Source organism: Octopus bimaculoides, chromosome 16, assembly GCF_046866305.1.
Source record: "Octopus bimaculoides isolate indiv1 chromosome 16, ASM4686630v1, whole genome shotgun sequence".
Taxonomy (NCBI): Eukaryota; Metazoa; Mollusca; class Cephalopoda; order Octopoda; family Octopodidae; genus Octopus; species Octopus bimaculoides.
The window spans coordinates 21,835,274-21,852,494 of NC_142943.1; the positions used below are offsets into that span (position 1 = coordinate 21,835,274).

Below are 17,221 nucleotides of genomic sequence, written 5' to 3' on the forward strand. Positions count from 1 at the left end.
TACATATATATGCATATATACATGGATATATGGATACAGGACATCAAAAAATGTTGAACACAATGAGAAACGAAAACATAAAAACGAAAACAGAAAACGAACTTTTTTCGAACAATGAAAAAACAGACAGAGAAATGAGATATGCAACATAAAGAATATACCCCTTCATCAGTTGTCCCTGTTTTATCTACTCCGTGTTTCGAAGGCAAGGACAATACGCGATTTCGTTGACACAGTCCTTCCTGCAAAGCAAATTAAATAAAATTTGGGATATTTTGTGGAGGGGGATCTCTCTTTCTGTCCACTTCCTTCCTAAAGAAAAGACGTGCCTTTTCCTGTCTTCTCTCACGGCTCATCTACCAAGTGCTCATAATTTTTCTATCATTTTGTTTTTACTGTCTTGTTCTCACTGTGCTGTTCTTGTTAACACTTTCACTCTCTGCAAAAAATCCCAAATTTTATTTGATTTGCTTTGCAGGAAGGACTGTTTCTACGAAGTCGCGTATTATCCTTGCCTTCGAAATGCAGAATAGATGAAACAGGGACAACTGACGAAGAGGTATACTCTTTATGTTGCATGTCTCGTTTCTCTGTTTTTTTTTTGTTGTTTGAAAAAAGTTTGTTTTCTATGTTTTCGTTTCTCATTGTGTTCAACGTTTTTTTGATGTCCTGTACCCATATATGCATGTATATATACATATATATGTAGGTATGTACATATATGTATGGATATATGTATACATTATTTATAATATTATTATATATATGTATATAAATATATATATTATATATACATATATATACATACACATATATATATACATACATATATATACATACATACGTACATACATATACATACATACATATACATATATATATATATATATATATATATATATATATATATGTAGGGAGAATTCACAAAAAAAACAACAGACGAACATGGAAGGAAACAAGGAGAGAAAAAATGTGTGTAGTGGTCAGCGATCTATCATGGCAAAAGCCACCCCTACACACTCCTACCCCACCTTCCCATCCCACCCCACCCGTGCTTTATGCACACTTGCCTCCCTCTCCTCCCAACACCACCACACCACACCATGCTACACCATACCACACAACACATCACATCACAACACACCACCACTGACCAATTCCCATCCCCACATTTCCACACCTACATACCACATATGCATACGTTAAGATCACCAGCATTCTCTTACACACATGCACCTTCGTTTTGGGATCACTATGTTATCTCCCCTTCTTCTTAACTCTCCTGGGTAACCCTTCTGTCTGGAATTCGCCATGATAGATTGCTGACCACTACACACATTTTTTTTTCTCTCCTTGTTTCATTCCGTGTTCCTTTTCTGTAGAAGAGCGTAGGCTCAAAACATTAAAGACTTTTTCAATTCCCAAGCATTATACTAATACACCTATTTGTTTTCTACACCACCTGTCTTCGTCTGTTGTTTTTTGTGAATTCTCCCGATACATATCACACACTCACGTGGTCGCACCAGTTGATTCTGTCTCCTCTCATCACCCACTAACTTTCTACCTTTCTACACTCTTTTGGACTTTATTCTGGACTTTCTACACTCCGGCTGCACCTCACCTGCTTATGGATTACTCTGGACCTACCTGCTATATATATATATATATATATTATTTTGTTTAAAAGAGTTCCAACACTGTCTGTTTTTTATGTTTTATTTATATTCCTGCAGGACCAATGTGGGGTATAGAATATGGAATATACAATATATAATATAATATACAATATATAATATAAAATAAAATAAAATAAAAATGGATGGCACCATGAAAGAAAGTATTGAATGTAGATGAAATATTGAGTGTTCAATATAAAGGATCAAATATATAAATATAAATATATAAAGGCGACTCGAGTTTCAGGGCTATTTCCCTTCGTCATGGCCGGTATGACAGACTTTATATATATATATAAGGATAAGATCGTCATTTTAAATAGCAATCAAATCTATGGCAGCATGGGAAGAAAAAACCTTATAGGTTATAATAATTATTAAAATTATAAATAAGGGTATCTAAGAGATACCACCATGCTTGAAATAGCAGTCAAAATTTGACTCTAAAACTGCATCAAATATTCAGTACAGCACAAGGTGAAAAGACAAAAGACAAATAAGGTAGTAAAAATTGGATAATTCCAGACCCTGGGTTTCTGGCTTTGTATAAAAATACACTCTGCTGTTGTCAGTGAAATAAAACATGAATTACGCGTAAATACCCCCCCCCCCCCATATATATATATATATATATATATATATATATATATATATATATATAAACATATGAATACTCACGTATACACACATGTACATACATATATATGCACATATGTACAACCACTAGTTCAGTTGTCCATCCAGACACCATGTGTTATATTGCCAAAATACCACTGCAGTGAATATAATGATTAAGTGAATATATATAAAAATATCTATATAAATAAAGATAAGACCGTTATTTTAAATAGCGATCAAATCTAGTGGCAGCATGGGAAGAAAAAAACCTTATAGGTTATAGTAATTATTAAAATTATAAATAAGGTTTGAAATAGCATTCAAAACCTGACTCAAAACCTGACTCTAAAACCACATCAAGTATTCATTCTTCCCATGCTGCAAGAAACAGAATCGAAGATAAATGTATAGAAATAAGAAAGTGGAAGAGAAAGAGAGATAGAGAGAAGTAAGAAATGATAGAAATATTGAAAGGATGTGTAAACCTTCAAAATAACGAATTTCAGCCTTAAGTCCACAGTATCCAGGATAAATCTTGCCAGTGAAGTATTTCATGGTGATGGTATCTTTACTAGTATACACTCTCCGCATAATTTTTTGAGAATTGTTAAATACTGAGGATCCAAATGCAATCTGAAATAAAAGGTGAATTCATAAATGCCTATGGATACACAATGTAGTTTTTCACATCAGTCAAACACTATCATTTAATCTATTAACAATCATACTTTGTGACTCTCATAATGTTATTTGCTTCACACCTATATCATTATATATATCATGATGTACCACACATGGAAAAATATGTATGTCATGTGTTTACCATATAGAAGGAATAATAGCTAGTGTATATTGTATAACAACATATAAAATAGAAGATATATTATATAAATGAGAGAATTGACTATATTGATGATAGTTAGGTATGTCATGTGATCTACCATAGCAACAGAAATAAAAGGTGTAAGTATTAGTTGACTGAAAATTTCATATCACATCACATCATTGTATATTATTATACAATGTATCAGATTGTATGCCATCAATCACATGAACAACTATATCATATCACAATATATATCAAAATTGATATTGTACCATATCAAATCAGTTATATTGCATGACAGCCAAGAGAGGGATATGAAAGTAACAGTTATCCTTATCAAATTCTCCAGGAAAGTACACGAAGATAAAGAGTAAATAGTATACTTACGACAACATAGCAGTCAGCACAACAGAGGTAATTGGTAAAAATTAGCTGAAGATGACCAGAGGTGGTAAACTTTTTAACATAGTACTTGAAAATCTCATCACTTGGTGGATAGTTGGAAGGTAATTGGAGGAGAGTTATATTAGTGGCACTAGCAAATTTGGTCTCCAACTTTTCTGGAAGAGGAGTAATAAAATCATAAGAAATAATAAAATAGCAAAATAATTAAATACTTTTTCGCAAGGATCACAATTTGACCTAAAGTTTTTATTGGATTGTTATTGTGAGTTGTTTAGCCCCAGACAACCACAATCAAACAGATCTATGACATTCCAACCATGACCATTACTTCTAGAAACATGGCTCCAGGGTAATTTATGTAATGCCTTCTTTTCTAAGACAGTAGAATGTGATTTAATAATTCAAATATTTTATGTATGAACAATTTTATCATTTATTACAAGTTTCTAATGGATCAGTCCCTGGTTTACTGAAAATAACAAGAGAGTGTCTAACTAGATGCAGAACAAATATCAAAGAAATTTGTTTATCGAGCATCAGGTTTCCAGTTTTTTTGCCAATGTTCATAATTGTTCATCCACTTCGATATAAAAAAAGTCAATTTTCAGCACATTTGTCCATTACAGGCAGTTTTATATTCAGCCTGTATGACTACTGGATATAGAAGGCTTCTATCCTTTACACAGCCTGATGAGAGATATAATTCTTAAGACAGAAGCATCTATAATGTAATAAAATACTAACTATGAGGTAAGATTGCATGTATTTCCTTTATATTGTCTATCAAAGATCTTTTCCATTTGTTCTCTTGCTCTATAAATTTCTATCATGTGTGAATAGGTTGGCAAGAAAGTAATTTCGGTTTTTCATTGTGAAAAAAAAGTCATTTTTTTTTTCATACAAAGAATGAAGTTTAATGATTTATATATTTTTCATTTTGTTTGATGTTCTTTTGCCATCTTTCTGGCAACTTCATGATTCCATGCTCATAAAAATGCTAGTCCTTATCAGCCAAAAACTGAAGCAAGTGTTATTCAGGTTGTCATCATTATTGAAACTTTTACCATTCAAAGAATTTTGCAAACTTCAAAATAAATGGTAATCTGATGGTGCAAGGTTAAGGCTGCATGGTGGATGTAACATCACTTCCCAACCAAGCTCCAGTAATATTTTATGAGTTAGCAAAGATGTGTGTGGTTTAGTGTTGTCATAGTGGAATGCGATTCCTTTACAATTTTACAATTCTGACCGTTTTCCTTAGATTGCTTCCTCCAGTTTCATTAGCTGTTGACAGTAAACATCTGAATGGATTGTTTAGTTCCTTGGAAGCAGCTCAGAATACACAACACCTTTGTAATCCCACCAAATTGACGATATTATATTTTTTTGATACAATTCAGCTTTTGATGTGGTTTGTGCTGGTTCGTTACACCTGGACCATGATTGTTTTCGATTGATGTTATTGTAGGCAATGGTTAACTACTTTTTGAAGTTTGATGTTCAAGCTGGTAATCATGGTCCGGGCCATATTTTACATTGTCTGGAGTTTCTACCTATCACAATGGAGCCCAGCAATTTCCTTAAATAGATCAGTTTTTCTCCACTTAGGGAGTCTAGCTTGCATTTGCATCAGGAAGCTATTTGCTCGCTTTCTCTGCATTAGGACAATGAAATTCCTCACTGCTGATATCACCACTATTAGCTCTTACTGCATCTAACGTTGACAACGACAACATTTTAATTCATCCTTTCACATGTAAACTCACTAAATGAATATGACTTAGCGTTCCTACAGAAACCTTCATTTACCTTATACAATGTTTAAAGTCATTTCACATTCATAGAACACTTGTAATGTATGTATTAGCAGTCCTTTTGGTATAGTAGATTTTTGCTATTCTTGTTTATGTCTCCTCACAGACATGTATATTCTAACAACTTGCTTCTTAAATTTTGCACCTCTCTTGTTCAATAAACACTGATTAAACTTGCAAAGCTGCTTATTTTCTCCTTTTGATTTTTAATGTTTATTTTAATGGGTTACCAAACTACCAGTTTGGTTTCCTGGCTAAAATGGTAATGACAAACTTTTAAGTGTGCTTGACACTTTATAAGTATGAAAGGGATTAAAATTTTGATACTCTGTATCAAAGGTTCTGACAGGAATAGGCAGAAAATCAGAGCTCGAGACAAGAAGACACTTTTGACCAATCAGAATTCTGTTTACATAATTAGCTTGATTGGTCATCTTCCTCTGTTGGTTGAGTAAAGTGTCATCCAAGCTGATGTTTATTGGTAATTAAACTTATTTTGCAACACCTGAACACATTTATCAGCTTTGTTTTTGTTGATAAGAATTATCAACAACTTTTCCTGTGATTATGATTTGAGAAGACATACAGAAGTATGCTAAAGATTGGACACAATTTCTTGTGGGCAAGAAATGCAAAATAAAGTTTATTATAAACAACACAAACACTTCCTAATTTAATAGCTTTCAATGTGATACCTGTTAAACAGACATTATCTTCATTTATTGAAAATTTAATAAAATCTAATCATAAGTAAGTGAAATTATGTTAAATACAACTAAATTGAAAACCTTTTCCTTCCTGGTCATATCAGCAATTCTGAAAATTTTGGGGTGCAAATTTTACACAAGAAGAAGCTTTTTTTAACAATTTTTATCCTGATAATCACTTGTGTAAATTACACAGGCGCACACATTACATGGCTTTTTATGGTAAATATATGTATCATCATCATCATCATCATCATCGTTTAACGTCCGCTTTCCATGCTAGCATGGGTTGGACGATTTGATTGAGGACTGGTGAAACCGGATGGCAACACCAGGCTCCAATCTAATTTGGCAGAGTTTCTACAGCTGGATGCCCTTCCTAACGCCAACCACTCAGAGAGTGTAGTGGGTGCTTTTATGTGTCACCCGCATGAAAACGGCCACTGGCAACGATCTCACTTGAGAACCCTACAAAGGCCAGTCAGGCGGTACTTGTGTATATATATATATATATATATATATATATAGGTATTCCGAGTTGTAAGACAGTGTATGAGAAAGAACCGTGATGTCGTAGGAGAGAAATGTGCCCGCGTGGATGATGGTTCACTTGCATTAAACGAGGCTGCAAAGAGAGAGGTTTGGAGACACCACTATAAAAGGTTGCTAAATAAAAAGAATGAATGGGAAAAAGAAAATATGCCGAATGCCAACCCAATAGAGGGACCAGCTATTTGAATTGACAGTACCTTGGTAGTTAGAGCAATTAAGGGTATGAAGACAGGGAAAGCCCCCGGCCTATCAGGAATCACTGCAGAGATGCTCAAAATATCTGGCAGTGTCGGCTATAGCCTAGTCACCCGTATTGTTAATCAGGTGATACATGAAGAAGTCATACCCAATGACTGGTGTAGTAGCACTATAGTCAACTGCTACAAAGGTAAAGGTGATGCTTTAGATACAAATAATTACAGAGGTATCAAGCTGTTGGATCAGCTAATGAAGGTCATGGAGAGGGTCATAGACCAACTAATTAGGGAGAGAGTGAGTCTAGATGAGATGCAGTTTGGGTTTGTGCCTGGGAAAAGCACCACTGATGCTATATTTCTGGTAAGACAGCTGCAGGAGAAATACCTAGCAAAAGATAAACACGGTGAAGAATTCCGAGTAGGGGTAGGGATCTACCAAGGATCTGTCCTCAGCCCCCTATTATTCATCATAGTCCTCCAGGCAATCACACAGGAATTCAAGACAGGATGCCCCTATACTGATGACCTTGCTCTAATTGCTGAGTCGCTATCAGAACTAGAGGAAATGTTTTAGGTGTGGAAGCAAGGATTAGAATTGAAGGGCCTTAGAGTCAACCTAGCTAAAACCAAACTCTTAATAAGTAGGAAGGCTGACAAACTGTAGATGGCCCTGCTCAATCTGTTGGAAAGGTGTAGGTAGAAACTCAATAAGATGTACCCAGTGTAAGCTATGGACACATAAGAGGTGCAGCAATATCAAAGGAAGGCTAATTGGGAAGATAGCTTTGTATGTGGCAAATGCTCAGGTGCTATAAACACTGAAAATGTGCAGAGAACAGCTTCTGTCACATTCCAGGGAGAAAAACTAGAAGTAGTTGATAGCTTCCGTTACCTAGGGGACCAAGTCAGTAGCAGGGTGGGTGGGTGGATGCTCTGAAAGTGTAGCTGCTAGAATAAGAATAGCCTGGGCAAAGTTCAGAGAGCTCCTACCTCTGCTGGTGACAAACGGCCTCTCACTCAGAGTAAAAGATAGACTGTATGGCGCATGTGTACAAACAGCCATGCTACATGGCAGTGAAACATGGGCTGTGAATGCTGAGAACATGCGTAAGCTTGCAAGGAATGAATCCAGTATGCTCCGATGGATGTGAAATGTCAGTGAGCATACATGACAGAGTGTAAGCACACTGAGTGAAAATTTGGGTTTAAGATGTGGTGTGCAAGAGAGACAACTGCACTGGTATGGTCATGTGTTGCAAATAAATGAGGACAGCTGTGTGAAAAAGTGTCACACCCTAGCAGTTGAGGAAACTTGTGGAAGAGGTAGACCCAGATAAACCTGGGATGAGGTGGTGAAGCACGACCTTTGAACATTGGGCCTTACCGAGGCAATAACTTGTGACCGAGACCTTTGGAGATACGCTGTGCTTGAGAAGACCTGACAAGCCAAGTGAGACCATGGCCCATGGCCTATGCCAGTGGGTGTAACCAGCCTACTTATGAATACCCCTCATTCATTGGACAATAAACTTTGCTTGCAAAGACCTATTGAGGCAAGTGAAATCAAAATCAAAATCACTGACATGGCCAATGACAGTACCGCCTGATTGGCACTTGTGCCAGTGGAACGTTAAAAGCACATCCGAACGTGGGGTGTAACTGGCCCACTTATGAGAACCCCTCATTCATTGGATTTTACATGCGAAGACCTGCTGAGGCAAGTGGAAACAAATCAAAATTGCTGACGTGGCCGATGACAGTACCGCCTGATTGGCACTCATGCCAGTGGAATGTTAAAAGCACAACTGAGTGTGATCATTGCCAGGGCCACGGATTGGCTCCCATGCCGGTGGCACGTGAAAAGTACCATTTGAGCATGATCATTGCCAGCGTTGCCTTACCAGCACATGTGCCAGTGGCACGTGAAAAACAACATTCAAGCATGGTCATTACCAGAGTCACCATATTGGCTCCTGAGCAGGTAATATGTAAAAACACCTTTTGAGCGTGGTCGTTGCCAGAACTGCCTGACTGGCCCTTGTGCTGGTGCCACGTAAAAGCACCCACTACACTCTCAGAGTGGTTGGTGTTAGGAAGGGCATCCAGCTGTAAAAACTTTGCCAGATCAGATTGGGCCTGGTGCAGCCTCTGGCTCACCAGTCCTCAGTCAAACCACTCAACCCATGCTAGCATGGAAAGCAGATATTAAACGAGGATGATGATGATGATGATGATGATGATATATATATCATAATCATCATCATTGATAGTTTGACAGGATCCAGTGAGCTACAAGGCTGTGTCAAGCTCCAATATTAACTTTGGCATAATTTCTATAGCCAGATGCTTTTCTTAATGCCAACCACTTCACAACGTGCTTGTTCATGTCACCAGCTCTAGTGAAGTTGCTGTGTGATTTGCAAACACGAAAAAGAACAGGGAGAAAAGAAAAGGAAAAAGCTCCTACTACTAAGAGGGGAGTGCTTGAAAGGGGAAAGTGTTTGTAGGTGGCTTTATACCAGATGTTGAAAGGTTAAAGCATAATAGGACAAGCACAGATGTCTTGTTATAGAAGAGATACATAGCTGAAGGAGATAAAAGGGAGGTATGAGGTGCCAGAGCAAACTCTCAAGGTACAAGAGGGTGAACATAAGAAAGAATACAGACAGTGGGTCATAGGACGGAATGAGAAAGTGGGTATTTTCATAAGAATGCAAGGTGGGAAGTAACAGGTGGTTAACAATGGGGATAGGTATGAATTACTGAATGATAAACAGAGTGGAGGTTCAATTGAAAGGAAATACTAGTATGGAGAAGGGTAAGGTGGGAGATATAATGGTAGCTCAAGTAGGAGAGTAGATCAGAATGTAGTGGGATGATGTGCAAAGTGTAGGAACAGTAGAAAGAGAGATATAGACATGCAGACATGCATAAGGGGTTACAGTAAATGGGCCAAGTAGTAACACAGATGGAAGTGTAATAGGTATTACAGGATGAGAATTGGAGGGAAATATTTGATGTGACAAAGAGAGAGGAGGGGGTTCGGGCCCTGCACACACAACAAAACTGATTGATTTTAAGATAGCATTTTTGCTGTGTTTTTGAGTAAAGTAAAATGCCAATCTCCTTGGTCCTTTGTCATCTTCTCTGTAATGCTCAACATCTTGAGATCAGCCTTTTATACTTTGTCACATGTCTTACTGGGTCTACCTCTTTTACAGCAACCAGCACTTTTTTAATGCAACTTTCCTCATCCATATGACCAAACCAGCAGTCTTCTCTTTTTCACACTACATCTGATACCTAACTTCACTCTCAATACATTAGCATTTTTTGAACTTGCACAAACATTGCACATCCAACAGAGCATACTAGCTTCATTCTTTTCTAGTCTTCATATGTCCTCTGTATTCAGGGCTCACTACCATGTATCATTATTGTACATACACAAGCATCATACAATCTAAGCAGTGGCGGATGCAGGGGTGATGTCCTAGTTGCTTGGGCAACACCTTTTCAAGCCGAGCCAAACTCCAAAAATCAGGACCAAGGTTTATTTCCAGCAGTTTCACAGCTTTACTGTTTTATATATATATAGTCCGCTACAACAAAGCTAGAATACATAAAAATGTGTCCATGAGTTATGAAATGTGATAGCCACATTATGTAGTATATCCCCAAAACTTTTGGGCAACACTCCGAAAAAAAATCCTGGAGCCTCCCTGCTGAAGAGAGAGAGAGAGAGAGAGAGAGAGAGAGAGAGAGAGAGAGAGAGAGAGAGAGAGAGAGGGGGGGAGAGAGAGAGAGAGTGAGAGAGAGAGAGAGAGAGAGAGAAAAAAAATTATTTGTTGTCAATGGAGGTAATAGCTATTCTTATTCAGCCTATTCTTATTCTAGCAATTACACATTCATGACATTCTCTTCCGTTGCTAATTAGGTTACCAAGGTAACAGAAACTATCTACTACCTTTCTGTCTATCATTAGTCTTTAGGGCTCCTGTGCCTCTTCCACATACAAACACTACTTTCTCTATTAACCTTCCTGCAATTCTACTGCATCTCGAGTGTCCATAATCTGCACTGGGTATAGGCATATAGAATTTCTTCCTACACCTTTCCTACATGTTGAACAGAACCATTTACCTGAAGAAGGTAGAGTCCTATCACTTCTCCTACTAACTAGAGCTTTGATCTTTACTATATTAACTTTAAGGCTCTTCCATTCTAGGTTTTGCTTCCATACCTGGAAATCCATTTCCAATTCTGTAATAGATGAGAACGTGATCATCAGTATGTAGTAGTTTTCAGGACCAGCCAGTCTTGAATTCTGCTTTATAGCCTAGAGAACAATTATGAAGAGGACTAGACTTAAAACCGAGCCCTATGGAATGCCTACCTATAAACTAAATTTATCACTGTACTCAAGGTTATCTCTCACCTTACTGATAGCACTTCTGTATATGACTTGTTTGACTTTCTGTCTGCTCAGAGTCCATCATCTCACAGAGTGAAATGTATATATATATGTTTGTGTGTGTGTATAATGTATAATGTGCATCAAAGACTTTTAGTCTGACCATCAACATCAAGTAAACTGAGCTTGTCCATCAGCCCATTTGTGACTATCCTCCTGCTGTTGTCTCCACTGTATATATTGACAGGAAAATATTTAACATTGTTTCTTCCTTCAAATCTTGGTTCCATTGTGTCCAATGATGCTAAGATGGTTAAAGAAATAAAGTCCAGAATTAGGAAGGTTAGTTCCACTTTGAGTAAGCTTAACCATAGGCTTTGGAACAGCCTTGAAGGTGAAAGTCGATGTATACAAGTCAGTGGTTTTGACATCATTGCTTTATGGTACTGAATCTTGGACCCTGTATAGAAAGCCCATCAACCAGCTTGATGCTTTTCATATAAAATGCTTGAGGGCTATCTCCAACATAAAACCAAGTGACCATATTCATAACAGTGGGGTGCTAAAAAAATGCAACATATCAGGTATTGAAGCCATCCTCATCAAAATACAGTTTAAATGGTCAGGTTATCTCTAGCCAGAATTCTGAAGCAACTTCTCTTTGGCTAATTCCCAACAGAAAGGTGATTTGGAAGGCTACTCTTGCGCTTCAAAGACAAACTAAAAGACAATCTAAAGTGATGCAACATTCCCTTGTAAAACAAAGCATCAGAACACAGGACCTGGTATTCTGATGCTTCAGTTCAAAGATTTGAGCAAAGTTGACTCCAACATCAGGACCAACTTCATGCAAGCATGAAGGCATGCTGGAAAATCACCACTCTTCTAAATGAAAATCTTACTTGTCATTGTGTTTTGTGATATGGAGCAAAGCAGGTCTTGCTAAGCAAACTGAGTCCTCAACTTGTTCCATTTGCCAAAAGGCTTGTAAGGCATCAGCAGGCCCCAAGAGACACATGTATCTCCATAGAACATGATTACCACTTTATTTCACTGACCCCTCATTTGTCATTCACAGTGAAAGAATCCATCCTATATATATATGCATATATAATGTGTGTGTGTGTGTGTGTGTATACACACACATATATATACAATTTTAAGTCCAACTGAGTTGATATCATTTTATGTAGATAAAAAGTGTTTATAGTTCCCATGTAATTTCTTTTTAATTAATGCATTATTTTTCAATGTGTCTGACCACAGTGGACTACAATTCAAGAGGCTTGTGTTAATTGTTTAATTTATTCAATTTTTTTAAGTGTTCATTATAACAGAGTGGATTATGTTTAATGTTTTTTTTATAATATTAAATCTTCTTCAAATTTGATAAGGGTTGATTTTTGCAGAGGGTTCTGGCATGGTATAAATACGTATGTGAAGATTTTTGTAGAAAAATTAGTATCATAATTTTTTACAGTTTTTCTTTGGAGAAATATGCTTTCCAACACACATGCATTACAAAAAAGCTAGTCCTGTGTATCAAAAGTTTCATGTATTCTATTTTTGTTGTCAGCAAGGTAAAAGTTGTCAAGGAATTTAGTGTACTGGTATCAATACACCAAGGATCGGTTCTCAGCACCCTCTTATTTATCATAGTTCTCCAGGCCATAACAGAGGAATTTACAACTGGCTGCCCTTAGGAGCTCTTCTATGCTGACAACCTTGTTCTCATTGCTGAATCACTTCTAGAACTAAAGAAGAAATTTCAGGTGTGGAAGCAAGGTCTGGAATCAAAGGGCCTTAGAGTTGATTTAGCAAAGACCGAAGTCCTAATAAGTAAACAAATTACTGATTCCTTCAAGGAGATGGCCTTGCTTGATATGTAGAAAAGGTCTTGGTAGAAACTCCATACAGTGTACTCAGTGCAAGCTATGGACACATAAAAGGTGCAGTGGTATCACAGGAAGATTAATAGAGAGAATAGTGGCAGATGTGCATGTACATTAAGCACCATGAATATACAGAAAATAGACGCACACAAAGATCTGGGGGTGGGGGATCCTTAGAAGTGGTAGACAGTTTCTGTTATTTAGATGACCAAATTAGCAGTAGAGAAGGTAGCTCTGTAGGAACAGAATAAGAATAAGAATAAGAATAAGAACAGGCTGGGTAAAGTTCAGAGAGCCTTTCAGAATGTGTACAAACAGCTATTTTACACATTGAGACATGGGCTGTGACTATTGATGACATGTGAAAGCTTGAAAGAAATAAAGCCACTATGCTCCGCTGGATGGTTAATGTCAGTGTGCGTGTACAACAGAGTGTAAGTGACATGAGAGAAAAATTGGGTATACAAGGCATCAGATGCAGTATGCATGAGGGAAGACTGTGCTGGTATGGCCATGAAAAGCAAGCATACGGATGAATGCAGCTACATCAAGAAGTGCCAATTTCTAAGTGTACAGGGAACATGTGGAACGGGTATACCAGGAAGATGTGAAGACATGGGATGAAGAGGTGGGTAAGGATCTTTAGACATTGGGCCTCACAGAGGAGATAATAAGAGACTGAGACTTCTGGTGGTTTGCTGTACTTGAGAAGGCATATCAAACTAAGTAAAATCATGGCTGTCCATACATACAGGCATGTCCTCTACATCCCTCTCTCACCCAAGTGATCCTAATCTTGTGGGCCCATGGGTGTTGGTTCCACATGAAAGCACCCATAAGCACCCATGTCAGTGCTACATAAAAGTGTCCATGTCAGTATCATATAAAAGCACCTGTAATGGTGCCACATAAAAACACTCATGCTGGTTCCACACAAAAGCATCCAGCACACTGTAAAGTGCTTGGTGTTAGGAAAGGTATCCAGCCATAGAAATCATGCCAAAACAGACAAATGAAGCCCAGGCAGCTCTTCAGCTGGCCAGCTCCACTAAAGTTGTCCAGTCTGTGTCAGCATGGAAAGTGGAAACTAAATGATGATGATGATGAAACATCCAAGGGTTTTCTGGAGGTGAACAGTGATAAGTGCACAAAATCGAAATATATACAATTGAGTATTAATTAAAAAGGAACTACATACTAACTATAAACACTTCTTTACCTACATCATCTCATCATCATCATCATCATCATCATCATCATCATTGTTTAACGTTCGCTTTCCATTCTAGCATGGGTTGGACGATTTGATTGAGAACTGGCGAACCAGATGGCTGCACAAAGCTCCAATCTGATCTGGCAGGGTTTCTACAGCTGGATGCCCTTCCTAACGCCAACCACTCCGAGAGTGTAGTGGGTGCTTTTATGTACCACTGGCACGAGGGCCAGTCAGACGGTACTGGCAACGGCCATGCTCAAATGGTGTATTTTACGTGCCACCTGCACAGGAGCTAGTCCAGCGGCACTGGCAACAACCTCGCTCAAATGTTTTTTCATGTGCCAGTAAGGCAATGCTGGTAGCGATCATGCTCAAATGGTACTTTTTACATGCCACCAGCACGGAAGCCAGACAGCTGCTTTGGCAATGATCACACTCGGATGGTGCAGTTAGCGCTCCACTGGCACAGGTGCCATTCATCGAATTTGGTTCTATTTCGATTTCACTTGCCTCAACAGGTCTTCGCAAGCAAAGTTTAGTGTCCAATGCAGAAAAGGTACACATAAGTGGGCTGGTTACACCCCTGGCAAAGGCTACGGGTTATGGTCACACTTGGCTAGCTGGGTCTTCTCACACACAGCATATTTCCAAGGGTCTCGGTCACTAGTCATTGCCTCGGTGAGGCCTAATGTTCAAAGATCATGCTTCACCACCTCATCCCAGGTCTTCTTGGGTCTACCTCTTCCACAGGTTCCCTCAACCGCTAGGGTATGGCACTCTGTCGAGTATGCACACTGACATTACACATCCATCGGAGAATACTGGCTTCATTCTTTGTGAGCTTACACATGTCCTCAGCAGTCACGGCCCATATTTCACTGCCATGTAGCATGGCTGTTCATACACATGCATCATATAATCTTCCTTTTACTCTGAGCAAGAGGCCCTTTATCACCAGCAGAGGTAAGAGCTCTCTGAACTCTGCCCAGGCTATTCTTATTCTAGCAGCTACTAACTTGGTCACCTATGTAATGGAAGCTTTCAACTACTTCTAGTTTTTCTCCCTGGAATGTGACAGATGCTGTTCTCTGCACATTTTCAGTGTTTATTGCACCTGAGCATATTCCACATACAAAAACTATCTTCCTAGTTAGCCTTCCTTTGATATTGCTGCACCTCTTATGTGTCCATGGCTTACACTGAGTACATCTTATAGAGTTTCTAAATACGCCTTTCCTACATATTGAGCAGGACCATCTGCCTGAAGGATTTGTGGTTTGCTTGCCTTCCTACTTATTTGGACTTTGGTTTTAGCTAGGTTGAATCTAAGGCCCTTCGATTCTAGTCCCTGCTTCCACACCTGAAACCTCTAGTTCTGATAGTGACTCATCAATTAGAGCAAGATCATCAGCATAGAGAAGCTCCCAGGGGCATCCTGTCTTGAATTCCTGTGTGATTGCCTGGAGGAGTATGATAAATAGGAGGGGGCTGAGGACTGAACCTTGATGGACCTCTACCTCTACCTGGAATTCTTCACTGTACTTGTTGCCAACCATCACCTTACTGACAGCGTCCCTGTACATGGCTCACACAGCTCTCACTAACCATTCATCTATCCCTAGTTTCCTCATTGACCACCAGGTAAGGGATTGGGGGACCCTGTCAAAGGCTTTCTCCATGTCAGCAAAAGCCAGGTACAGAGGTTTATCTTTTGCTAGGTATTCCTCCTGCAGCTCTCTTACCAGAAATATAGCATCAGTGGTGCTTTTCCCAGGCACAAACCCAAACTGCATCTCATCTAAACTGATTCTCTCCCTAATTAGTTGGGCTATGACTCTCTCCATGACCTTCATTACCTGTTCCAACAACTCGATACCTCTGTAATTATCTGTATCTAAAGCATCACCTTTACCTTTGTAGCAGTTGACAATGGTGCTTCTACACCAGTCATATGGCTCCTTCGTGTATCACCTCATTGACTATACGGGTGACTAGGCTATAGCCGACACTGCCAGATATTTTGAGCATCTCTGCAGTGATTCCTGATGGGCCGGGGGCTTTCCCTGTCTTCATTCTCTTAATTACTTTATAGGAAAGTTGGTTATACATCATTAGATGTATACCTGACTTTCCTATATAAAATTATGGAATATAACGGAACGCTGAACTCCAGACTATCAACTTATACAACATTTATTCAGGTGGTAAATATATACATCTTTAGCTCTTGTTGTTACAGCTTCTATGTGTGTGAGCATAGTTGTTGGGACGTTGTTATGTAGATGTGAGCGAGCTGTCGAGTGTAAGTCCGAAAGATGGAGAGTGACAGCTATACACGTAATGAGACTGTCTCCGGGCTGGAATGTTAGAGACACTGCTTGACACGTCCATGCTCTATTGCTGGCCAGCAAGAAAGAGAATGAATTAAGCGGGAAAGCTTGCTTGTTTAATTCCACGCATGCGTGAGACTACGCATGCGCACGGCGTTACTACAGGGCTCCCTTGCCAGTGCGAGAAACGCACGATAATATTAAATCTGTTAGAACGCCTGAGGCAGGATGGCCACTGAAAACCACCCACAAGAATGTAGCACAAAACACACACAAAGAAAAATTAAAGAAATGAAATGTACACTCGTGTGATACATGCATGCAATGTACAAAGTGAAGGAATGAAAGAAAAACATGCAATATGGGCAGTAAATGCCACCTAGTAAAAAACAAATGAGACAATGAGAAAACAAATCGTGATGACTACTGTCCAGGAACTGGAATCACGGAATGTGAAAGTCTGAGTGTTTGTTTTTACTGAAAGGAAAGAAAATGTATGAGTGCACAAGTGTGTGTGAGAAAAAACACAGAACATAGTAAAAGTGTCTGTAGAGAAAAAATCCAGTTCGTA

The 17,221-nt window shown here is 38.7% G+C and overlaps 1 protein-coding gene across 8 annotated transcripts in view; it reads right to left on the bottom strand.

Annotated features, from left to right (window-relative positions):
* LOC106874300 (uncharacterized) overlaps positions 1-17,221 on the bottom strand; it is a 377,625-nt gene that overhangs the window by 172,559 nt on the left and 187,845 nt on the right. For all 8 annotated transcript variants that reach the window (XM_089364247.1, XM_089364246.1, XM_089364245.1 and 5 more), the window contains 2 exons: positions 3,511-3,683; positions 2,783-2,930 (listed from right to left, as the gene is read on the bottom strand). In XM_089364247.1, the coding sequence (XP_089220373.1) occupies positions 2,783-2,930; positions 3,511-3,683 (321 nt within the window). The remainder of the gene's footprint in view (positions 1-2,782; positions 2,931-3,510; positions 3,684-17,221) is intronic.